Below are 25,949 nucleotides of genomic sequence, written 5' to 3'. Positions count from 1 at the left end.
TGGGATCTGACCAACCCTGGGATCTGACCAACCCTGGCGGCCGCGGCTCAACACTCACCCGTCTCTCTTTCCCTCTAGAGTAGGTCTTCCGGTTTATTACTTTCTTTATTAGGTTAATAAATGGCTACATTATACATATAGAGTACCGCAGAAACTCGCCAACTTGATTATCTCCGTGCAGGGATTTCTTCATTGATGATTGGCTGAAAGGCAGAGATCAGCTTCAGATATTTCCTCTACAAGTTAGTTTTTGGTCAGATCCGCTAGCAAAGTTCGTGAGTTTTTGCGGTACTCGCGTGTAGGGGAAAGAACCAAATGAGTATTTTGTATGGCAGATCAGCGCAACTCCATAGAAAAAGTCCCTACTCCGTCACTTGCATTTTCTGGTTCTTTATGCTACACGCGAGTAGATAGGTTCATTAATTAAGGGCTTTTAATGTCACATTGCTTCCTGCTACCCATCGTCAAAAAGTAACTAATCTTAAAATAACAAGCTGAAGCTATCGAATGACGTCGCAAGCCCGCGTTCTTTCTTGCGGTATACCAGACTTAGATCGGCTACTCACTCAATGAGCGCCTTGGACGATTGTTACAAGTGAAACCACGTACGAGTCCAGGTGCCGTTAGGGTCTTAGGTGCATGCTTTGGGAGTCGAGTTATGCGCTGTGCAAATCCTTCAAAACGCGCCCAACCTCCCTTCTAGTTCATTAACGCTCCACAGCTGGTCACTTCACTCAAACTACTTTGAATAATTGTCAGATATCACCAACAAAATCAATGGTGATAGTCAAACCTAATATCCCAGACGGCCCTTCAGTAATTCCACCTGCGCACGTTAATAACACACATATTAGCCCCTCCTTAGCCCCAGAAACGCCAGATTCTTTTAGGCCAGCACTGAAATGCGGTCCTCTTATCCGCTATCACGGCGCGGACTACTCAACTGATCCCGCGAGACCCCCAGCTCTATGGCGTGGCAGTGTTCTTGTTGTAACTGAATCACAATGTGTCCCAATATTTGGCCTAGAGGTTCTAGGGAATAATGTAGGACAGCAAACCAGGAGGACACCAGCATTGTCTCCTGGGTTGAAGCTATTCGATGAGCGCGGGAGAGCATTCTGGAGATTTATAATTGAGGTTGTGATGGTGAAGGAGGAACAGAAGGTGGAATATATCGTCAGTTTTGGTAGTAATGAAGTGTTGAAGAGAGCTTTTTGGGTCCCAGGAAAGGACGATAGTATGAGAATTATGGTGAGACGCCCCAAATCTTGGTTATAGAACCTTGGGACTAATAGGTTTTGATGTTGATATAGTTCCATTCTTGTAACGGTAAGCACCTTACTAGTCTTAGATTAGGACAACGGGATCTTATTAGATATTTTTTAGGTTTCTCCGTCGGTACTGACGAGGCTGACTACTCGGGCCCTGCTCTCTGGAACGATGTCCTTCGCGTCCATTCCGAGCACCCATTCCATATCTCAATCGGCGGCGGAGATCAAATATACAATGATGGAATCCGAGTCAACGGCCCGCTCAAAGATTGGGCTAGCCTCGGGAGCGCCTCCAAGAAACGGGCCTATCAATGGAGCGAGCAGCTCGAGGCCGATGCGGACGAATGGTATTTCAACAACTATGTTGATTGGTACAGTACTGCACCTTATTCACACGCAAACTCACAGATACCGTCCGTAAATATATGGGATGACCATGATATCATTGATGGATATGGTAGCTACACGGATCGTTTCATGAGCTGCCCTGTGTTTAGGGGTGTCGGAAAAACTGCGAGGAAATATTACATGCTTTTTCAACACCACACACCACCGACGGGGGAAGAAAAAGAGGACCCCTGCTGGATTATCGGGAAAACTCCTGGGAGGTATATCGGGGATACTTCAAGATCTGTGTATGCCCGACTAGGTAAAAGGATTGGGTTCGTTGGGGTCGATGCAAGGAGCGAAAGAACAAGACATATGATCAACGAGCGCGAAACCTACGACCTCCTCTTTGAGCGCATGGATCGTGAGGTCGAAGAAGCAGGTGATATTCGCCACATGATCATCCTACTTGGTGTACCAATCGCCTACCCGCGGCTTGTTTGGCTTGAGAACATCCTTCAATCCCCTCTCTTCGGATTCATACGTTTCCTCAACAAGCGGTTTGGCGCAGCTGGGGCCATTTTCAACAAGTTTGATGGACAAGTCGATATCCTTGATGACTTGGACGATCATTACTGCGCAAGACCACACAAGGAAGAACGTAACGCATTCTTGCTACGATTACAGAAATTTTCATTGGAGAAACGAGTGAGGATAACGATGTTGAGCGGAGATGTCCATTTGGCAGCAATCGGAAGGTTTTATTCGAAGCCGGAACTAAATATACCAACAGCCAACGACCATAGGTATATGGTGAATGTTATTTCTAGCGCCATTACGAATAAGCCGCCGCCAGAAGCGGTCAGCAATATTTTGGCCAGAAGGAACAAGCTCCATCACCTGGATAGCTCCACCGACGAGCAGCTCCTCGATTTCTTTAACAAAGATGTTTATGGAAAGCCTCGCCAGAGAAATATGAACACAATGCCGTCCAGAAACTATTCAGTAATCACAGAGTCTCCAATCATCTCATCCCGTACTAACACTGATACCCACCCCAAAACCGAGGTTGGTGAGAAGCCAAAAAGGAAGAAAACAAACACCATAGGAGCTGGTGAGCATGGAGCTGGTGCGGAACATCCAGCAGCAACCGCAGAGGGGGGTAGAGACCATTCCAGGTGCATTGAATGTTGCCATAAGGGTTGAGATAGACAAACATCAACCTGACGGGAAGACCTTCAAATATGGGTTTACTAGTAAGCTATCCATCCCTTTAATGGCACCCATCTAACCATACATACATATCTCTCCGCGGAGCTGTGTTTTCTTCGAGACCCTGCTAACAGCTCGCTTGTCTCAAATAAAGTTCCCGCTTTGGAGCCACGCGCATAAACGTCTTCCTGTTTGGCAGATCGGGTAACTCGGATGAGGTGCGGGCAATGCCAGTCACAAGTACATGCATTCAATATCCATTGACTATCAAGTTCAGGGGGGAGATGGGAGGTATTGGTTAAAACCACGCATTTAATGTATAATAGAGTAGACGGGCATCTGGGATCATATGTCCAGTATGCCAAACCATGTCTGCTAGCTTTTTTGTTCTGGGTCCGCTATCTTTACTACAAAAATATCATAACGTATCCGAAGACCGTGTTGTTGATAATTCTGTATCTATCATTGGCTTGCGAAGCAAACTGGGATAAGACCCGATTGCTTGGGCAACGGACGGGTTCTTGACACCGGAGCATAGGCCGCATGCCTCACCGTTGCATTCAAAAGTTAGGCTGGGGTTAGGCCCCAGTGTAGGTACTGATGGTGGTAGGCCAGATGCAGAGGCTTAATATATATATACATGTAACCACACATGTATTCTTGGTTTCGTTAAACGAGACCTAACGTCTGGGGTATAGTAACGATCAAAGAGCTCCAGACTACTTACTTTATATCTTTCACAGAGGTTTCCTAAAATATCTACAGGCAGGGATAGGATACCTAGGCGAAAATAACTTTATGTCGGTTCCATGGTTTCAGAAACCTTCAGATTTGGAGCAAAAATATTCCATGCAGGCACCATCTGATTTTGGGGCTAGGGATAAGATAAAAATGTTGGCGAGAAGGGAGTACGTGTGCGGGACATGTACCTACATCCGCGTTCGATATATCAATGGCTGGGATTTCTCAATCTGCCTTCGTCCCCTGGTTTGAACACGGTAAATACGTGTATGGTAAAACCTCCTCACCTATATCCATGATGCACGCATACGGTGCAGTAATATTAATGTAGAACACATCAGAGTGTCTACTTTGAGGGCAATGGCGCGTACAACATTGTATCTGGTCAATCGTTATGATTGGTATTCCCCAAATCTCTAGCTCTGGGGTCATTAATATCATAAATCTCTAGTAGAAGAAACATGTGAGAACCCACGGCCTCCGCGCTGTACATGTACCTACACCACCTATCCTACTTTTGGAGAGTAATCGAACGATGGCCTGAGAGCCAAGAGAGTTTTCAATCGCGGGATTATTTAGAAACGTGACTACCTATATGTAGTTTAAGCTCATTCTTTGAAATAGGAGAGCCAAAATATAAGACTTGGAGAGACCCCGGCTCCCCCCCCCCCCCCCCCGCGCGCCCATGAACCATGAACAATGTAGACTAGCTCAGTACATGTAGTATTCGCTAAAGCCAGCCTTAAGAATTACGAACAATTTGACTTGCACTGCATGTACGTGCAATTTGAGAGTGCATTTTTCAATTACAGAGTCAACCATGATCCGCATGAAGACGAGGAGGAGCGAATAGCAACCCCTCCCACCTCGGCGTCTCCGAATATTTCGGCATCGCCGAAACGATATGTAATATCTGTACATACCTACATGTACACAAGATGCTATTGTTACCGGCTAGGGAAACCCAGAGTGCCATCATAGTATCTGAATGTATGTATGTAAAGTGGGAAAACGGCTCGCTTTAGCATGCCCGAGCAATAAATCCTTTCCCTCTGCATAAAGGCGAAGGGAAGGTCGCAAGTCGCGGGGCTTTCCAATCCCAGCAGCAGATCCCCACGCTTGCGGCTCACATCCAAGGCTGTAGCTGTTTCACTAAGCACAGTTGGGCTCGGAGACGGTCCAGGGTTGGTTCCACAATGGACCAAGTTTATATGAGGTGCTAGCTGCATCGCTAGTATATAAGAACTACGGCTTTCCAGATAGCAGGCCTATAGCCCACTTAACGTGCTTGTTTTCTTGCCTGTAGAGTCCCTCCCCTCCCTCTTTACCTGGTATTTCGATTCAGGGCGTGATTACGACAGAGGTGAGGACGTATCTAGAATCTATTCCCTTTGAAATTCCAAATCTTACTGACGCCTTTCCCAGGAACAAAGCAGAAATTAGTTGGCGAATTTATAACAGAAATACATATAAGGACACCCTGATATTGCTCAAATCCAATCATACAGCTATTGATACAGCCTTGAGAAACTGAAACTTAAATAATCAAACCACGAAGGATTACGATCGACAGCCCAAAACCCGAGACAATACGCCTTACTTCACAAAAACGCCCCCAAGATATCTGAAAACACGGTCAATAAAAGTGGAGGTGTTCATCGTAATCAGGTACCCAGGGTCGAGAATCGTCGAGAGTCTCCATTGCTTCAGTTTCAAGGATACTCATTAACTCGCTCTGTTGTTGCTGTTGATTGAGCACTCTATGATCGTGGGAACTTCCATCTGGCTGCTGAATTGGAGAACCCTCCACCAATGGATTAATGGCCTGGGCGGCCATTGTGTGTTGAGGGAAGGTATTTACGGGGTCCCAGGCTCCTACAAATGCTGGAATTCCATGACGTGTTCCAGCACCTGGACCGCTCCCAAAAAGACCGTACATTTGGTGGGGACTGAACATCATATCCTGCAGAGCCTGGGGAACCTCTGCCCCTGACGCGCTTCTACTCGGATTATTCTCAAAAAGGTGTGATCCTCCGATGTAATTCGCAGCCCAAGAAGCCGCTGGACTAGGAGTAGTTTCTTCTACAGACTGGACACTTGGAGAACTAGCATATGGGGATGAATGCCTATGAAGTGGCGAAGATTCCTTTTGAGGGCTTGGTGAGGTGGCAGTGGAGTGTGATGGTATCGAAGAGTGCGTTGACACTGGGGATTTCCCTTGATATGTGGTATAACTTTGCAATGCTGCCCGGGCTAGCCTATCAAATAAGTCTGCTGCAGCTTCCGTCCCAGGCCATCGTTCGGCCAGTACAGTCAAAAGTGATAGGCTGATCTCAAAGTTGGATTCCACCTCCTCCTTCGAATGTAGCTCTCGAATTCCCTCATTATACAATGCCCAGATAAGGGTCAGAGTCGCAGTATATATCTGGTGCAGATAAACCCAGGTAAATTCTATGGTTTTCTCGTCGAACATCTTCTTTTGGAGGTGGATTCCTTTAACTGATGAATCGTAGCATAGAATGGTGGCCTCAAGGGATGGTTGAGGTATCTGCGGGGTTGGGTGGAAAAGGAAGATGCGCATGAGATGATATCTGGAGTATTTAAGTCAGCGCGATATGAAAACGTCGTTTCAGTCCATTCTACCTATGGTCAAACCTGGGATAATTTGTCAGCTGGATTTGGAAAGAAAGTAACAGGAAAAAAAGATCCCCCACTTTGAACTCACCAGTCATAGCTCATGCCACTTCCTTGATCGTTCTGAGGGCAGGTAGCTCTCCAATTATCAAGTTTTGCACTCATTTCATGAAACCAAGGGTCTTCATCACTCTTCGGGTTTTCTCTTGGGTTCTGATAAAGAGTTTGTCGGATCTCCGCCTGCAATCTTCTCATTCTAAAGAAATGCATAGATATCAACTTTTTGGGAGATGGGGGCCCGGGCAATATCCCTTCTACAGTTATACAAGTGTCATCAACAGTCTCATAAAAACCAACATCGACGAATGAGTCTGCTGTAGCAAAGGAGGAAGGTCGGCCCAGAACATGCGAAAGGCCGTATCTAAGCCGACATCAGCAATCCAGCCCTGACAAATACTCCAACCAAGAGGACCGGGAAGTTCGCTAAAACAATCGATTAGTTACATACTCCATAGATGCCAACGACCAAAAGAATCTCCTGCGCATATCCTTGGTTATACAGTCGAGGGGGTTTTCGCTCAGCATGATTGTTCGTTCCTGATGGTATCCAAGTTGCATACAAAGTCGTACAGCAATGCCAACTATATGGTACACCTACACAATAATCAGATACCAGACTCGTACCATATTTAGTAAATGGTTGACACTTACCGCCATACGAGTAGGTGTGACAAGAGCATACTGTGCCATAACAAGCAAACACTGGAGTGTTCGGTGGTCCATGGATTCTAAAACCTCTTCGAGGTGTTCCAGTCCCGCCAGGAAATAACTATCTGCAATAGTTGCATATTGCCGTGAAAGCCTCTGCATGCTGATAGCCAACACCATTTTCAATTGGAAGTTCTTATAAGGATCTATTGAACCGGAATATACATCGGCCACATCTTGGATGAACGTCGGCTCATGTAAAACTGGGAGCTGATAAAGAGCTATATCATACCTATCAGTCAGTGCTTCGAAGAATCGGGGCAGCTTTGATAGGAACCTTTCTGGCAAAATCGGTCAACAAGTTTATCAGTAATCTCACGGTTTGGAAGCTTTGTTGCTGGAACAGAGCTGTGATAATGATTCTCGGGATCTGGACTGGATCGCAGCGCATGTCTAAATGTACGCCGATGTTGTGTCGTCAAATCCTTGAATGTTTGGGATCCTAAATTTCTTTTTGCTGACTCTAGAACTAATCGAGTCACAGTGAACCCATTCGAAGTTCCAACATATCGTGGTTCTTTGTAATGTTCATAGTCTGCGAAATTCACCATGGCAACCCCCCTTACCAGGTCTTCAATATTGGGTGTCTCAACCTCAAGTGTCAAGGCCTCCCGCATCTTTATTTCCTCCTCCAGAGCCCGAACTTTGGCTTGTAGATGGACGACATAACTTCTAGGTATGGTCTTTTGTTTTGTCGAATCGAAGAATTCACAGTGCGCCCCACTTCGCTCGCAAGGCCCACACTTCGGTAATCCGGCATCACAACGGGTTTTACGCTGTCAATAACTCGTAAGAACTTATGCCCTAAAACAAATTATGGGTTTCTTACAGTTCTGCATCGTGTGCAAGCTGTTAAAGTATGGTACAGTTTTGGAGGTTCAGATGCCTCTCCCCGACTGTCATTCTCGATATTTCCATCTCTGTCACTACTTTGCCGAGCTTCAGTGGGACTCCTTCGATACTCTCTCCCGCGCGCCCCCGGAGATTTTCGTGTCCTGTTAGTTTCCTTCGCTTCCATCGGGGACTCATGGATATCGAATTTCGTGTCAATAGTGTTCGTTGCGACGGAGGTGGTCTACCTGAGGAGAAAGCTGAGAGCGGCGGAGTTCAACAGCCGATGATTTGTAGCGGCTACTGGAACATACGCCGGGAAAAGAAACCAACAGCTCCCCTGTTGGACTTGCAATAGAGTATCTTGCTGCAGGAATTTTGCGTCAGCCTTCTCGTGCTTATTCCCCGCGAAGATGGCGTTTGGGTGTGTGACACGACCAGCCGCAACAACGTAAGGGCGCCGGCCTAGCGAGATGAGGGGAACCTCAACCAGATGGAGATGGATGTTCCGGATAATTCAGTGTACAGTGCACTTTGCGAGTACATACCTCGTGAATGCTGCAGTGATGATAGTATTCCTGAATGGGATAGACGGCTTGGTATCTCGGGACTGTTTGAATGAGGCCCACATAGTATCAGTCTGCCTGTCTTCTCTCCTGATGACAGACACCCATTAGGACATTTCTGAATACCGCAAGCTACACGCTGCAGCGTTGAATAGTTCCTCCAATACCAACACTCGGAATCATGGGTGCAGGGGTTGCAGAAGATGATAGATGATCGTGCTACAGCTATTAAAGGATACGTACCGGGTGTTGAGGGTAAGTGATCAGAATCTGATAAGTGAATGTTGCGGTGAATACATGTATTTGTCTTATCAGATTCTGATCACTTTTCGCTACACCCTAGTACTTCTCGTTGCCGTGGTCGGATGGCTTGTGAGCTACATATTGATAGGTTTGGTGTTATGTGCGTTAGTAGATACATTTCTTGAACGGAGTTTATTCGCCGGAGTTTCTCCCGTGACCTCCGGATTATTTTAACCGAAGGCTCGTGCCCTCTCTCTATCTGGAGTTTGCAAATGCATGGTCAGGTTCAAGCTTTAGAATTGCCATCTACAGTAGGCTTGGATATAATATATCCGTATGTCAAGTACATGTAGCTATGAACTGTTTACTATGCCACCAGAAATTATGTACCGAGTCCATACTTAAATACTCGCATTACAGCTATTATAAGTTTTAAATACCCACTAATAGATATTCTTATCCAAGACCCTCATGAGATGAGGTTACTGGGTAAGGTCTTCCTCCCTCCACCTTACAAGTGGATTTCTATACACTCCTATTTATGGCAAATGCTTTCAACGCAAGCCATAATTCCAGAGTGGCTAAAAGTTCCTGCTCTCGCAGGAACACGATCCACGGTATGCATGACATCCCGTACTAGCTGAAAGCGCAGAATGCGAGAGCCAAAGAAGTTAAGAATCCTTGTTTTAGGAGTGTGTATCCCGGCAACAACCTAAACCGCCCTGAGTACGCCGCCCGCGTTAGCTACAACCTACTGTACTGATTGATTGACACCCCTGCCAGTGATGGGTTTGCTGAGCTTATTCTTAATCTGACACTGACAGCCGTTCTTGAGAAGAGTGCGGGGGACACTCCCTTGAGCAAGCAACACTACTTGAGCTTCGAATATATTTAACTCAAATCATCTGCTATTTATCGATGGACTCTTTAAGTTCGCCATTATTGCGAGTCAGCAGGCCTGTAAGCGCGTGCTCACGATGTAGGAGCGCAAAAGTGAAGGTTCAACAAACTTCCATGGCCCAGTCAACGGAACTCGGAAGTCTGCTAACCAAAAAGCTAGTGCGATGGAAAACTACCTGCTTGTACTGCTTGTGAAAAGTCTGGTAAGGTTCACGAATGCACTGGTGGGGGGGATCAATTTGCGAGAGGCAAGGAACGCAGGTAACCATCATCTCTGGCAATACATCTCGAGACTTAAATATTCTGATAAATCCTTTAGCTATATGGCCTCCCTAGAATCAAGGGTAGAAAAACTCGAAAAGAAACTTGCAGCTATGGATGGCCGGAGAGGCTCGGTTTCCATGCTGGAATCCCAGTATGAGCCCCAAACAGTAATCGGTCAAACTGAAGGTATTTGAAGCCATTTATATCCCCATCATTGAATTTGGCTGAATCTCCGCGAAGTTCGGCCAGAGACACCTGCCGTAACATCAAATAAACCTGGGAAGCGAGATGATGAGAACGAGATTGAAGAATTGGTTGCGGATTTGGGGTATATGTACGCAAATTACCCACATCGCACTTGTGACAAATAGCTGACCACTATGCCTGACATCTCTAGGGCTATCAATGCCACAACAAGAGATTTTTATGGATTCACTAAAAGCATGACTTTTGCAAAACTTATGCTAAAAGCTTCTGCTGCATCAAAAGTGATCGAATCAAAGCCCAAGGCTGGATTGCCTGAACGACATGTAGCAACGCAACTGATACAGCATTATTTTGACAAGATATTCACGACACTCCCCTGCCTCAATGAATCCAGTTTCTTTGGGGCAGTAAATTCAGTCTATCGCGATGAAGCAGCTTGCAGTCCTTTTGATGTTTATACAGTATATATGGTTCTTGCGATAGGAACAATGTCCTTATCGAAAAGGAGAGAATCGGTAGCAGCACATAATGCTGCTTGTTTTGTCAAGTCTGCCTTAGAACATGCGGATTCTGTCATATCGCCAAGTGGGGTCACGGGAGTTCAAGCAACCCTACTACTAGTTCAATACTCAATGCTAGAGCCGGCACATTTCAATAGCTGGTATTTGATAGGAACTGCGTCGAGGATAATGATTGATATTGGTCTTCACCAAGAACCTCTGAAGAATTCGAGGAAGAAATCTGATGTTGATTTACGAAGAAGGATTTTCTACTGTGTTTATACCTTGGATAGGTGAGTTTGTGGGTTACCTCTGAGTACTGTATTGGTTTGGTTTGGGGCTTAAGTTTGTGGTATAGGTCTATAAGCATGGTCCTCCAGCGGCCGGTCACCTTTTCAGATGACTCTGTCCTAGTAGAGCTACCCAGGGCAGCTAATCCAGATGTCGCTAAAAGAATATATGTCAGGGGTACACTTACACCGATGATTGCTGCCACAAAACTCTTTGAGTTACGGAAACTTCAATCTGAGTGGTATCAAAACTTGCATCTTTCTGGGAATATTCCCATCGAAGACCCTAAGCCATACTTTAGACAAAGGACAGAAATGTTGAAGGTTTGGAAAGACACAATGCCCGAGTCGATTAATCAATCTACCAAAGACTGGCTCTATCTTGAATGGTATTACCTCAATGTTTATGTTGCTGCCCCTTGTCCAAAGATCCCACGTCCCTGCGACGAAGCGATGGTCCAAATCTTCAATAATTGCGTCAATTACGCACGGAGATTCCGGAACATACTCCAAGATTCCAATGCTCGATTTGTTTACACGTATCACGATGCCCTTCGCACATACTTCATAGGAAACAACTTTCTCCACGCAGTGTGGCATAGCGAACATGCCCTCATAGATGACTCGAATATAGAGTCCGCCCTTGAAACAATAAAAGCAATTACGTTCGTTCTGACCTCAATGATTGTTCGATGGCAAGAAGTCGAAACCTTAAGGGATAGATTTCGGGAAGAATCAACTTACATGATATCAAGGCGGTTTCAACAAAAGCTAGAGAATCTAGTCACTCCTCCGGAATCAGTCATATCAGCACCCCACTTTCCATACGAATGGTCTCTCCCGGTGACAGATAGTTCCCAACCAGAGTATAACCCTTCAGCACATATTGCAACTGCGGATTTTGGCAACGTAGCATTCTATCGATATGGCTGAGAGGAAGACTTTCTGTAGTTGAGTCGAGATAATCATTGTTGAGGCTCTACTTAACTTAACTGAAAGTTCTCTATGTATTTTATTTATCTGATTGCATTTATCTCTTCTATCTTGCAGTACAAGTGCATATTTATCAAGTCGTGCATTCATTTGTTTCTACCCCCACCTCATCCTACGCCCCAATCATCTTAGTTTAATTTTAATAACAAGAAAAAAGGGGGTTTCTTTTTTCTTCAGAAAAAAAGAGAAAAAAAGAAAAAAGTGATATAACAACCGCCATGATGGTCATCTTAGTCTCATCACGAGCCTATGACCATCTTACCGCTGGTTACATGTGTATCATTGCTGGTACTTGGCGTCTAGTATGTGTTTCTAATGAAACATCTGAAGCATGTAGGTACTAAGTAACTAGGCCTATTCCATCTTGCTTGAACCCCATGGAGCTCGGATGCATATTATACGCGTGGGAGCGGTGGCTATCCCTTGGAAGAGTGAGACATTGGAAAGAAAACGTTTGGATAAACAGCTTGCTACGTTAGCCAGTCTTTATATTACGCTAGTATACCATATATTTCGCAGGATGCTGCCTTAAGTTCAGTCAATCACTTCCTATATAGAGCACGCTAATGCATGGGAGAGATATTCCAATGTCTCATTCGTCCAAGGGATACATGTAGGTCCTCGTTTTCCTATGCATCGAGCTACACGTATTGCTGGGTGGTAATGAGATTATGCGGCAGCGTATTTTCACCTTTTATGTAAGTTTAAGGTTAATACACGACGAATTAGTAATACAGATAGCGCGTTACCTATTTAAGAAACGTTACTACGAGGGATAAAAATTGTGAGTGATATCTCATGTTTCATACTAGCATTAATGTTGCGATGCATGTCCAAGACCTCCCGGTGGGGTAACCGGTCCCTCCACTCAGCGATACCAGATACAAAACTTTCAAAGTTTTACGAGCCAGGCAAGGCAAGATGATACTCGACATCACATTGAAAAGCACCTCACCAAGACTGGCCTTTTCGTATCTTGCTGATTATTGGTTCATAGCTAGTGATCCACAATGTATACTACATGTATTTATATATTCATAGAGAAATTTATGTTGGGTCGGCCTCCGCTCGAGGCTACCTATTACAGTTTATGGATAAGATTATATATATCTGTGGAAGGTGGATGTTTCTCGGGAAATTCCCAAGGGGGTGGTTGGTGGAAATCCTATTAAACTCTACTCGAGACATGCTGGCCTCCTTGGTGAGACAAAATTTGTGGCTAGTATTTACTAATAAAATATGTGGCTTTTTAACACTCGCATGAGGGGGGACGCACATAAGTATTGAAAGCTTAGGGGGCCGGAGAACTACTAGTTTCGGCCTTCAACTCCTGCCTACCAGCTAGTCTACAGGGATACCCGAGCAGAACAATCGTGAGGATTAATCAACGGTCCAGTGATTCCAAAGGCTAGATTTGAGATTGGGCTCGAGAAAAGAACTTCTTTTTACTATATATTTCTTCGCATTTTACATTGTGATATCGATGTTCAAGAAGTTAGCTCAATCGACCCTAGTGTGGCATCACCGATCGACCAGTGTCGGCGCAGCTTCGGAGCATGGAGTGATAAAGCATGACTGCGGGAAAAGAAAGAAAAGAAGGAAAAATTAAGATATCCCCTGCAGAATTTAATCTCCAAGGCTGCTTGATTGACACCATGGTTTCGCGCGCCGGCAATGCCGAAACCACGTTTCGTCCTAGGCTTTCTGCTTCACTGGTATTGCAACTCCCGCCATACCCACCGCCCAAGACTACCCTCTGATACGTGCGAAAACCAGCCCATATCCGAGATCATGATGGCGAAACTCAGCGGCTTCTTTGATAATATCAGGCAAGAAAATGAGTGATGAAGCAGTTTAAAGTCTCCAGTGAGAAGAGATGTGATATAGATATAAGAAAATTGCGAGCTCCAGAATCCCTCGACACCACGTGCATGAGGCAGTGAATGACGGTCGTGCGATCGTCAAGCAGGCGCTAGCTGCCCAGCCCAATAATAGTTCTAATTCCCAACGAATACTTACTACAGAACCAATGATACAAAATATGATGGATAACGTGCTTTATATTTAATTCACATGCCTGACATAAATTCCTTAATCTTGCCTCTTACCAGCCTAAAATGCGCTCTCGTGAAGTATAGGTATCCATCTTTTCTTGAACATGCCCTTGATTTATCAACCGTAAGTCCTTGGTTTCCATACACGTAGTAGGTACTCACAATCAGGGCCGGCCGGTACAATGATATAGAGAGAGAACCGATAAGGCCCGGACCTCAGTTTATACAACAAAGTAGATCAGGCCTTGGTTGCCATGATGCAGCGGGAGTGGAGCTTCTGTTTCAAACATCAACCGTAGTTTTTTTGACGAACTGACTGCAAATGATGAATCCAGCAGTTTAATTCAGTAGCTTAATTTATGGTAAGTCTAGAAGTGCATTTCTGCGTATTGCGTGTTCAAGAGCTCGTATTCTCTCAAAAATAAATAAATAATATTCATACTTAGACATATATATCATGATCATGATCAGTTGCAGCTAAGTACATACTGGGGATGATGGCCCTTGAAATGATCAACTAAACTGGCCCATTTCAGGCTTTATGCCAAGTGAACTCTTATCCCCATGTTCGCTATACCTATACGCAACCTATATAACTGCAAAATTAAATCGTGTTCGTTGCTATGATGAAACCCCCATTAGAACAATTGGTGTTCAGGACGACCCGGAGACGTATATCCGTACGCGAAAGATTTGTACGCCACTGTACAAATAATGAGGGTAACGTCAGTGATAGTATGTAATGCGGAGTTTTTTAAAATCCGTCCAAAGTGAGGGCTCTTAGCTGTCATTTCAATTCCTGGGGAAAGTGGAGATTCAGGTTTTTGTTTGAAAGTCGTTTACTCGAATTCTGATCCTTTACCTTCACTGCCCACCTAATTATTTTCTTCATATGATAAACCCCAAATTAAAACGCCTTCCAGGCCTCCAAATACGTCTGAGTGCATTCCCGTTCGTTCCAACTTGAGATCCGCGAGTCTCTACCTCGACTTGGTTGATTGAATTTGTATTAAAGACCTCTTTATCCACAATCACTTTCCTTTCCTCATCTCTCGAATTCCTCCATATCCCAATACCAAACACCTAGTCAATCATAATTCCTACACAAAAAAGTCCCAAGACTCTTGATCATACCCCTTCTTTCGAATACCTTCCAACACATTTATACGTTTGGAAATGTGCAATTACGAAAAGATCATCTATGAGGAGTGTAGCCACACCAAACTCCGCCTCATGTCCTACTGCCACTTTGCTCGAAACGATCCCTTCCACCAATGCTGGGGAGTAGCAGCCATCAAACGCGAAAAAAGGGTTGAAGGAGAGAAATGCTCCGATTGCAAGACTTAAGGAATAGAACCTGGGCCTGAGGGATAGAGGTTTATATGAATGGTAGTTTTTATACTAGCCATGAACTCCGTTGAATTAAAATTGTTTTCCTAAACTCTCTCTGCACTGAATCCATGAACTGTTTGTTAGCAAGCCTTGATATGAATGATTGTTTACTGGTCTTATTATTTTCGATGCATCTTTTAATTGAATTTTTATTTATTTCTTTTGCATGTTTGTCCTTGGTATGACGAAGCAGGGGAACAGGGGAAATTACATCGACAACGGCCATGCAGTGCGGCCGGATAAGATCTGACGGGAAGACTCATGGGCTAAGCATCTAGAGGAAAGGATTTAGCAAATAACAATGGGCAAGGATTTACACAACATTTTCAGATGACCTATTAGATGCTTTTGTTACATTCGCTCTTTTTGCTGGCGAAATCTCCTGCATACTCGTACGGCCGGGTCAGGCGCCCGCCGTGAATTTTGATAGATCTAATTGGCCACGATCTGAACTCCCTGTTTTATATATAGGAAGGAACTACCAAGTACTATGAACAACTAACCAAAACACATGTACACATGCATGACTGCAAGGTTTGAGAGCACTAAGGATATGTAGGCACAGCGACAGGTAATAAGTGATGGAACGCCCTGGGAGTACAAACACCAAATGTTGGTGGCGTTTTACCAAAACAGGTATCGCTGTGTTCCATCACTTATTACCTACCGCTGTACATCGCTGGATTGTAACTTACTTATAATTGTGCAACAACAAGATGCATCAAGAACACTACATGTAGTCTCCGAATATTGGCTCGTACTAAATTCTATGTATTTATGGGGGCGAACTCTCAAGGAAACATGATAGTTAAGTTACATGTAGTGGTGTACGTACTAGAGTACAGTGGGGGGGGGGGGGAATTATTGTAGAAACAGGGGTCTAAAAACAGGACTCTTCCCATACTTCTATAATAATTTTCCCCCCCGCTGTACGCTTAAAACTGTCCGTGCATAAACTTAGTCAGGTAAAAAAATTTGCTTTTTACACTACGGGTGATGATATGAGATACATGTACATGTACCTAAATGTAGCCACAGAGCTAATTAAAAGTTAGTTTTAACTACCAAATATGGTTGGTATTAGACCAAGGGGGCTGCGAGTTTAAGTCTATCCAAGGGACAATGACTTATCTACCCCAGGATTTTCTTTATTGATGTGAGTTGCCACAATAGGCAATCGGTACCCACAGTCCCTCTGAAACGCAGCATGAATACGGTATTCAAATTTCGTTTCCAGACTACTTAGGCGTTCAGTAAAAGTGTCACAGCCTTTTACTGAATGCCTAAGTATTCGTATATGTAATACAGATTTTATATAAAAAGTGACCCTTGCTGCTAATCAAGCCTTCCTGCTGTTTTTTCACAAACTCATAGGTCAGGATACAAAACCTAGCTTACGATGAAGGCAGCGAATGTCTCCTCTTCGAAGACCTTGCAAAATGTCAAAATTGGAACTCTTATGCGAAAAGTTGCCATAATTGACGGGAGATTTTAGATGTCGCCTAACCCACGTGGACACAGATAATGCAACGGATATCCTGCATACGCCTTCTTTGTGCTAAGAATCCGCACAATTAAACTGGTACATAGCATTTCGCCGGACTCAAAGATATTAGACATATCACCAAGATTTCTTTCATAGTTATATGCTTCCTATTATTGGTATTGCAATGAAATCGAGAACACGTTGATATTCTCACATACATAACTCAAGTAAGGTGTTTTGGCTTATGATCTAAAGGTTAGAAGCGCCAGTAACCTTTCCAACAATGTTGTAGCGCTTGCTGAAGAAAGTAAACCTGGCGATACAAAAAAATCGTGTTGAGATAAATGTCAGTGTGTGCACAAGGCATAAACAAGGGCTCGAAGCAAGATTCTCATACCAGTCATTCAAAACACCCTTTTCCTTTTCAGAGAGATCTGACCATTCAGGAAGAGCATCCTCCTCCTTGACAGACGATTTGGCCAGCGCACGAGATGCGTCTTTACCAGCGAAAACTAGTGAAAAGTGATAGATAATTAGCTCGGGTACAACGAGAGGCCTTTCGGGGATGACAAACCGTGATAGGCGCCTCCCGGGGCGTAGCTACTGTTTCCTGTTACATCAAAAACAGTCCCCTTTCGAAATTTCCCCCAATTAGCTATTGTATCTCATAGGAGGTGATAAAATATGATATGCAAACCTTAATGGCAACGTATGTGGGATAATCCGGATTAGCACCTATCAGAGCATTAGAAACTTGAATAGTAGACAAAAGGCATTATATAGTATTGTCTATAGATGACCCCATAGACCAAGTTTGGTTGTTATAGAGCTCTTTTGTTCTTGGGTACCTACCACTACATTTTGCTAAGTGCTCGACAGAGATAGGGTCCTCTTTGGGTGGTGCAAGGGCGACTGGCTGCTTAGGCGCGAAGTTTTTTGGTTCTGGAGCCGACATTTTCAAGTCTTTGGTGCCTGGATCGGTTCTTCTTTATTTAATTTAGAGGGTCTTTAAGCTTGTTGAAAGATATGTCAAGGGGTTGAGGTGATGTTACGTCGGTATGGACAGATGGCGGGGGTTCTGCCAAGAAAAGCCCCCCCATCTCCTACTCTAATCTAAATACTACCGCCATAACTCGAAAAATTGGCTAGCTTCCAGAGATCAAAATTACTTGTATGGGAAACTTCTGATGCAGATCGATGCCATTCAACCAATCACTCGAGTGATAATCCCTGGCCGGAGATAGCCAATTTTTCGAGTTTTGGCGGTAGTTGAACGGGATATACCGAATCACCGATCCCTTAAAGGTCGCACTTAAACCCAACCCTGTCTTATGTAACCAGTTTTTAGGCAAGCCAGGATAACCACCTCAATAAAAAGCGAATATTCTTTACTGGAAATTGTTTCTCTTATAAGTGGAACTCCATGGCCATGTTACCAACTTTATGAATTCAGCGACGTTTATCATCACCACGTATCTTCCAGTACTCCTATTTTTTCCTGCAACTGAAAAGGGCCTAATCAGTTTCTCACTATTAAATATTCGACAACTCACCCCATGTATGTGTAGGATGGACTACACATACTAGCTAGGAAATAATTTCCTCTTCATGAGTTGACCGGTGTGTATGTACTACCAGTACACGTACACCCTATCACAGGATATATGAAGGCGCGCACTGCATGTACTAGAAACCTTTATGCCGAGCTGTTTCTTGGCCCTAGGTTTGTTTACTTAAGCATGTGCACGCATATACGTAAGGGGGTTTAAATACAGTTCTTAAATATAGACCGGCACCCTACTCAGCGTTTCACTTCGAGGTAGGCACACCATACAGCCTCCACGTTGTGCTAGCTTGACGATTTTCCTTAAACCCAATATGCGTGCATACGTACATGTATGTACATATGCGCCAGGTGCCCTGGAATCCGACGGCTAGGTATCATTACCTCCTTTTAAATCGCTAAATATGATGGATTGTAGTTATATAGGGTTAACTAGCTCTTGGGATCTTTGCTACCCAAGTACCGGCCTGGGTACCATAAAACCGTACCCGACTCGGTTGCTGAAAGTTCAGTTGATGATCTACCTCCTTCAGATTTCAAAGCGTAGAACTTTTATATTATGTTACTCTCCCTCCCAAACTCGTACATATCTATAGATATAGGTCACACGTCATGCATGTCGTTGGAGGGTTTTCTACACGAGACCATGACCATGTACCAGCTGGATGATCTAAGAAAAGCGGGCGCATACTGCTACTTGTACTTATTTACAAAAACATACGAGCATAAAGTACAACTATGTATGTAGATGAATATGCGCTCAACAATGCGTGATATAGTTGTCGTAATAATACATTAATAATTACTCCGGAGAATTATTGCTTGAACAACTCAATCATAGATCAACCTACGTGTAATGATCGTTGATAAATTGAGTAATAGGACTACCGAGTGATTTATCATGACTCAGTTTTTGATGAGCAGCATAGTTAGAATTCGGTGAACACATTCCAGTTTTGATTTTATAAAATCACAAAGAAAAGTCCCAGAGATACTTTAATATAGCTGTGGTACTATAGCACTAGTAATGCTCGCCCCAAGGTGGTTTTATCACGTTCCCCGATCTTCAAAATTTTAAAGTGCTTTTAATTTGGTATTTCTCGCTAGACACAGCCTCGCCGAAATGACCACTCCTTTTAGATTTTTCTAATCACAGTTGCAGGCACTTATAAATTTGCCAACGAATTCCGGATTGCAATAACCCAAATTCCAGCGGATAACTCCGGCGTAATCGGCCGATTCAAAACCATGATCATCGGCGTACATGAAAGCACTTTATGTTTACCATTATTATGTGGGTGCACATTGGGATAAATGGCATTTCCCTGGTCTCTCCACGTTGATTTGCCCCGAATGTATGGTATAATCCCAATAAAAAGCAAACTTGAACCTCGAAGTAGATATAGTTGCATGTAGTCTATATACTATGACATTTTGAAAAGCTGGGGTAGGTGATGTGTTTGCGGCCCGCACACGTGTACGGCTAGATCGCATACACATAATTCATCCTGTAGTATTTGAGATATCATATCACATCAACAGGTACCGAGCTACGTATACATCTGTTACTTATCTGAAAGTACATATGTACTACATGTACTTATGATGGATTTTCTAACTCGCCCAGCTTAATATAGGAATACGTGTGGACTTTGATTTAGACCTCATGAATAAATGTGCTGGCGTATGTGTATGCGGTATCTGACCTCGATATTCTAGGTCAATGGCCAACATTATTACTTAGTGATCATACGAATATTTACTTTATTGATACACAATATATGCTATATATAATGTTATGCTTGTGTTGCCAATTGATACAGCCATTTAATAGAATTAACGCATACATAATATAAAAAAAGCCCTGAGAATTTGGTAGTTCGTATTGATTTAAACACCCGTACATCAACCCATATCCCAAACCGGTTGGAGGTGTAGAAATCGTTAAAGAAAAATTTGACCACTTTGTAAATCGGCTGTTGTACTGAGAACCAATGCACATTGATAATACATATTATAATATTAGCAACATCACACTTTTCCAAGTCGTGACCCGCCCTCTTCGATCTCCCTATTTGCCAAAACCTCTAGTTCCTCGCCACCTTCCTTGACCCTAACTTTGGCAGTTTCATTGCTTCTTATCTCGCCACGAATCAACTTAACTGCGAGTGGGTTCAGAAGCTTCTTGCTAATAAGCCTATTCAAAGGCCTAGCTCCATATCTGTAGTCGTAACCATTCTTACTTAACCACTCTTTTGCCTCCGGATCTACATCTAGTGTGATTCGTCGGTCCAGCAATCTTTCCTGTAGCTCTTTAAGACGTATATCAACGATATCCCTTATGGCTTCCCTGGAAAGCCTCTGGAACACAATGAACTCGTCTATTCTGTTTAGAAACTCGGGGGGGTATGTGTGCTGAACTATCTCCATGACTTTCGCCTTCGTCTCGGGGGTAATAGGGCCTTCAGGTGTGGCATCATCGATTAATATGTCCTGACCAAGATTGGACGTTAATACTATTATCGTAGAACGGAAGTCGACTTTGCGGCCTTGGGCATCGGTCAGGAAACCTTCATCAAGAACTTGAAGAAGCAATGATGAAATGTCCCTGTGAGCCTTTTAAAATAATTAGAACACTGTATATATACTCTGGTAAAAAATTGCGATTAGAGAGGACTACCTTTTCAAACTCGTCAAACAGCAGGACTGCGTATGGCTTTCTTCTCACAGCTTCCGTCAACTGCCCAGCGTCCTCATACCCGACATATCCTGCTGGGCTCCCAATAAGTCTACTAACTGTGTGCTTCTCTTGAAACTCGCTCATGTCAAATCGTATGACAGCGTTCTCTGTGGAAAACAAAAACTCGGCCATCCTCTTGCACAATTCTGTTTTACCAACACCTGTAGGACCCAGGAACATAAAGCTAGCAGTAGGACGGTTATCACTCGCCAAACCGGCACGCTGGAGCCTCACAGCATCCGCCACAGCCTTGAGGGCTTCATCTTGGCCTTTGACTTTCATTCTCAGAGCATCTTCCATATGAATTAATTTCTCGACATCCCCAGACATCAATTTAGTTGTAGGAATTCCGGTGATCTTGGACACAACGCGGGATATATCTTCTGCATCAACTGAGTCATGAAGAAGAGATGGTTTTGAGGATGAATCGCCATCCTTTGGGAGTTTTGCTTCCAGGCGCGGGATCGTTGAATATTGCAGCTCGCTGGCTTTCCCAAAATTACCTTCCCTCCTATACTTTTCAAGCTCTAACCTTGCTTTTTCGAGTTCTGCTTTGGTGTTCTTGATCTCTGCAAGTTCCGCCTTTTCTTTCTCCCATACTTTGATAAGTTCATTGACCTTTGCCTGTTTTTCCTTCAAAGTTTGCTCGAGTCTCTCTTTTCGCTCTTTAGAGGCAACATCTTCCTCTTTCCGGAGTGACTCGAGTTCGATCTGGATCGTCAGAATCGCACGATCAAGCTCTTGTATTTCATCAGGGCGAGATTCCTGTTGAAGCCTGAGCGCGGATGCAGCCTCGTCAACTAGGTCTATGGCCTTGTCGGGGAGGAAACGGTCCGTAATATATCTATTTGACAAAGTCGCCGCAGCTACTAACGCACTGTCAGTGATCCTAACACCATGATGAACCTCGTATCGATCTTTGATCCTATGGTTTTTATGCAAAATTAGCGAAAACATCATATTAACCTCAAAGAGCCAATAACTCACCCTCGAAGAATAGTTATTGTATCTTGAACTGTTGGCTCCTCGACAATTATGGGCTGAAACCTCCTGGCCAGTGCCGCATCCTTCTCAATTTGACGATATTCATTCAATGTTGTTGCGCCACAACATTGAAGCTCACCACGACTGAGTTGGGGTTTGAGAAGGTTCGAAGCATCAACTGATCCCTCCGCTTTTCCGAGACCCAAAAGTGTATGAAGCTCGTCAATGAAAAGTATGATTTTTCCCTGAGACTCAGAGACTTCCTTTAGAACACCCTATATATTAAATACAGTTAGCCACATTACATGGATAATGATTACAATCGAATTATTCATTACCTTCAATCGCTCCTCAAAATCTCCTCTGAACTTCGCCCCGGCAATTAACCGACCGAGGTCCAAGCTGATGACTTTTTTCTCTTTCATACTCTCAGGAACATCCCACGAACTATTCTCTGTGCAAGCCCCTCAAGAATTGCAGTTTTTCCCGTACCGGCAGCTCCTATAAGAACAGGATTGTTCTTAGTCCGCCGGGAAAGAACTTGGATTGTCCGCTTAATCTCAGCATCACGGCCAATGATTGGATCTAATTTTCCATCTCTTGCGCGAGCTGTCAGATCGGTTCCAAACTGCTCCAGAGCTGTTTTTTCGTCTAATATTGGGCGTTAGAATGAATATATTTGCAAAAGTGCTCAAAATTATAATGCAGCGGCCACGGTGATATATCTACTTACCGCCACCACCAACGTTCATCCGATGTGTCCCACCGGGTGGATGCACTGGACCCCGTCCACTTGCATATCCCCTGGTATAGACTATAGGTAATAAGTTTACTTGAGGGATTGAGAGTATCTTTGATAAAGGAAGTCGTAATTGAGATTTTGAGCTATTTCGAATCACTGCTTTGAGTGGTGGAACTCGAAGCAACGGACGAAAAACGGCACCTGCAATACGTGACTGTGGAAGCATTTTGATCGAGAATTTCTGTTAAAGAAAAGATTTGATTCAATCGCATCAGGAGAGTGAGGCCAACTCTGTATAAATATGCTATAAAATAATGCTCATGATATATCACCCGAATTCGATCGCGAAGCTTCTACTACATTCTAGCTTATATACATGTATTATTGAAATGCAATATCGTCATTGCTACCTGTTACCCGGCTATGATCTTGGCACGTGATATAGCCAGTGTACGATTTAATTTAGCAGGTATGTACGTTGATCTCGAGATCTCATGATCAACTTCTCTTATTACTGGGCTTCGATTATGGGAGACCAAAAGATACAGGTTCTCGAATCGTTAATATCGTATCTATAGACACTCATACAATCCCAATATATGAAGAGTGCTTGCGTGATAGGTCACACTTTATCACTCGAGGACATGTACTCTATTAGTTCTATTATTAATCATACATTGAAAGTTAGCTCGAGCTAGCTAGAGATCTGCGATGCGCCACAATGTTACACGGGTTCTCAGGGTTCAACCACCTCCGGTGAACATCATTCGCTTTTTTCAAGTTTGGAAATATCTGCAGATGTGACATCCTTGAACATTCAAAGGGGTTGAAAACGTGGGTCTGTGGCGCAGAGTTGGCTTATTATCTCGGCATCTAACGGTTTAATGGCATCTCGCTGGTACATACAAGTACATAAGATATAAGGTATGTAGGTTAGATAGGTATTGTCAATCGTGCTCTCCCCAAGAGTAAGTATTGCAGAGCCTATGTGTTGTCCACGCTAATTGTGCAGTTAGGCAAAGTATAAAAATAAACTCCAATTACCAAATTCCATCGAAGCTATCATAGCAGCGTATGATCACCATCGATCGAAGGTGTATTCACAGCCTTATGAGGAGGTGTTTCACCGAATTTTTATCACCCCAATAGCAATAGATACCGGTGCTGGGATTAAAGAGGGGGACTAAACTGCTTTGATTGAACTCCAGATAATACACATACATACAGTACAGACAACTGTTACTGATGCTGTGAGGCTGCATAGTAACTGGTAAATACTCCACAACCTACTGCTTACTCCGGTAGCACTTTCCCGGACGGATGGCCTTCCGAGCGTCAGCTGTATGTACATACAAGCACAGCCCTGTCGGAAAAGGGCGTAGCAGCCGAAGATGTATCATGTTATTGTCAACACGTCGCCAAGATGATCATGAATGAGGAACCCTGTGAAGGGAGCGATAGTTTTTAATCTGTGCACATCTACCTACGTTTTAGTAAGAAAAGAGAGGTTTAAAACTGGGTGAGGGCGACTTTACTGGTATACAGCCTGAATGCATGAAGGCTGCCTCCAAGTCTACTCAATATATTTGCTCTTCTCAGTCTTCAATCAATCTGCCTGTGGACCAGGTCGGTTATGAAACCGCTGTGAGAATACATGAACCTACATATCTATGTACATGTATCTTCTTTGGATCAACAGACAGGTGTATAAAAATAGGGAGCCACTAATCCCAGAACCCTCATTACCAAGCCTTTATTGAGGAGCCTGTCAGACAACACGAAGGGGCTGGGAAAATAAGATATTACGAGCACAATCCAACTTCTAGAAGTCAGTGGTGATTTCTTGTATCATCCGACAATGGAACGGGAACCGAAGAAACATTCTGCCTGCGATGAGTGCCGTACGTATCCCTTTAATGTCTTTGAAGTGGAATCGAAGAGCTAATAAATGATCCTGCAGGCGCGCGAAAGCTCAAATGTTCGGGGAATCAGTCTGGCTGCGAGCGATGCCACAAAGATAAAGTAGCATGCGTGTACTCAATCCAGAAGCCTATGGGGAGGCCTCGGAAAAGGCGCAGAGGCGGCGATACGGCAGATGATGAGCAGGCTCAGTATTCTTCACAGATACCTGCGGAGCTTTCAATAGTAGAACCGTCTTCCAACCGTCATCACAACCAAAATCAAATCGTGGGTCCCGAGCAAGGTAACCCTCCATGCACACTCTTTGTGGACCAGTTTGAATGGTTAAATTAGTGAGTGTTTATCCTTAAATCTTCTACTGTGAGTATTTGGGTAGAATTAACAGGCGGTTTACTCGCTTTGTGTAGTGAAACCTTCGAGCCGAGCGCAGCCCCTAATAGTTTGTTTGACCTGGAAGCTCAACCTGCAGGCGCGATTCTCGGGATGTCTGAGGGCCCCGTATCACCTCCTAACCGTAACTCTACTCTCCGTCTTCGTACAGGCGAGCCCTCGCCTTTCCATTTAAGGGACAGACCGGCGGAGCCCTTTGTCTTTAGCGATGGACTGGCGGCCTATTTCCCCGGAATAGAGGAAAGACCACTTCAAACCTCATGTTCTTGCTTGTCTACCTTTTTTTCAATAATTTCGATGCTTCGAATTCCACCACCTACACATTCTGTCTCACTCCCATACGTCCTCCAGACATCAGATGCAGCCCTTCAAGCCACTCAGACTTCGTTCAACTGCGAGTCCTGTCACTCAGACGTTCAGGCCACCTATATCGCACAAATGATGCTGGGAATTCAGTTGCCACTGCTTTGTCAGTTCTACCATAGGGTATTGGCGTCTATAGAGGCTACCACCGATCCGCAATATGTAGTTATGGGCGATGGACAAGCAATGCAACTTGATCCTGAACAGTGGAAGATTATGGCTAGAACTGCTATAAGGAAGGAAGCTATGAAAGTGCTGGAAATTGTGAAGCAATTGGAGATAATTACGGGGCAGTTCCATGGCGTGCCGGCGTCGAGGGTTGGAAATCTCACGGATAGGTGGGGCAACGAACCGCTTTGTATAAGGATTTTAAAAACCATCAAGGCAGTCGCCGAGTATATCGCACTCCGATAAGGTCTAGAGGAAGCGGGGTAATGACTATAGTATGGAGGCGTTAGATTAGCTCATGGGTTTACGAGTTATTTGGGTCTGACGATAATTTGAATTAGTGTTAGGGTTGATATGACATCTCGTTCGTCGACTTTATTTTTGAATTATGAACATTTT

General features: G+C 44.0%; 6 protein-coding genes across 6 annotated transcripts; 3 read left to right on the top strand and 3 right to left on the bottom strand.

Moving 5' to 3' along the window:
- Positions 1–777: 777 nt before the first annotated feature.
- On the top strand, positions 778–2,804 carry LAJ45_07960 (uncharacterized protein; the record flags this gene model as incomplete). Its single annotated transcript, XM_046117514.1, has 3 exons — positions 778–1,251; positions 1,314–1,329; positions 1,387–2,804. The coding sequence occupies 3 exons, from the start codon at positions 778–780 to the stop codon at positions 2,802–2,804; spliced, it is 1,908 nt and encodes a 635-aa protein (XP_045969163.1).
- Positions 2,805–5,187: 2,383 nt separating this feature from the next.
- On the bottom strand, positions 5,188–8,533 carry LAJ45_07959 (uncharacterized protein; the record flags this gene model as incomplete). Its single annotated transcript, XM_046117513.1, has 10 exons — positions 5,188–6,142; positions 6,195–6,206; positions 6,277–6,606; positions 6,694–6,839; positions 6,897–7,174; positions 7,231–7,729; positions 7,783–7,882; positions 8,033–8,151; positions 8,333–8,394; positions 8,518–8,533. 10 exons carry the CDS (start codon positions 8,531–8,533, stop codon positions 5,188–5,190), a joined length of 2,517 nt encoding a protein of 838 aa, XP_045969162.1.
- A 978-nt stretch (positions 8,534–9,511) lies between these two features.
- On the top strand, positions 9,512–11,687 carry LAJ45_07958 (uncharacterized protein; the record flags this gene model as incomplete). Its single annotated transcript, XM_046117512.1, has 6 exons — positions 9,512–9,592; positions 9,654–9,754; positions 9,813–9,943; positions 9,998–10,091; positions 10,155–10,757; positions 10,823–11,687. The coding sequence occupies 6 exons, from the start codon at positions 9,512–9,514 to the stop codon at positions 11,685–11,687; spliced, it is 1,875 nt and encodes a 624-aa protein (XP_045969161.1).
- A 5,241-nt stretch (positions 11,688–16,928) lies between these two features.
- Positions 16,929–17,634, bottom strand: LAJ45_07957 (uncharacterized protein; the record flags this gene model as incomplete). Its single annotated transcript, XM_046117511.1, has 5 exons — positions 16,929–16,992; positions 17,077–17,191; positions 17,254–17,311; positions 17,377–17,414; positions 17,532–17,634. 5 exons carry the CDS (start codon positions 17,632–17,634, stop codon positions 16,929–16,931), a joined length of 378 nt encoding a protein of 125 aa, XP_045969160.1.
- Positions 17,635–20,274: 2,640 nt separating this feature from the next.
- Positions 20,275–22,719, bottom strand: LAJ45_07956 (uncharacterized protein; the record flags this gene model as incomplete). Its single annotated transcript, XM_046117510.1, has 6 exons — positions 20,275–20,859; positions 20,924–21,908; positions 21,971–22,242; positions 22,306–22,335; positions 22,416–22,618; positions 22,701–22,719. 6 exons carry the CDS (start codon positions 22,717–22,719, stop codon positions 20,275–20,277), a joined length of 2,094 nt encoding a protein of 697 aa, XP_045969159.1.
- A 1,848-nt stretch (positions 22,720–24,567) lies between these two features.
- Positions 24,568–25,796, top strand: LAJ45_07955 (uncharacterized protein; the record flags this gene model as incomplete). The annotated part of the gene is made up of 3 exons (XM_046117509.1): positions 24,568–24,610; positions 24,670–24,961; positions 25,037–25,796. The coding sequence occupies 3 exons, from the start codon at positions 24,568–24,570 to the stop codon at positions 25,794–25,796; spliced, it is 1,095 nt and encodes a 364-aa protein (XP_045969158.1).
- Positions 25,797–25,949: the final 153 nt, after the last annotated feature.

Source organism: Morchella importuna (genome assembly GCF_003444635.1).
Source record: "Morchella importuna strain M04M26 chromosome Unknown Morimp01GS027, whole genome shotgun sequence".
Taxonomy (NCBI): Eukaryota; Fungi; Ascomycota; class Pezizomycetes; order Pezizales; family Morchellaceae; genus Morchella; species Morchella importuna.
This window is presented reverse-complemented; position numbering and strand designations above follow the sequence as displayed.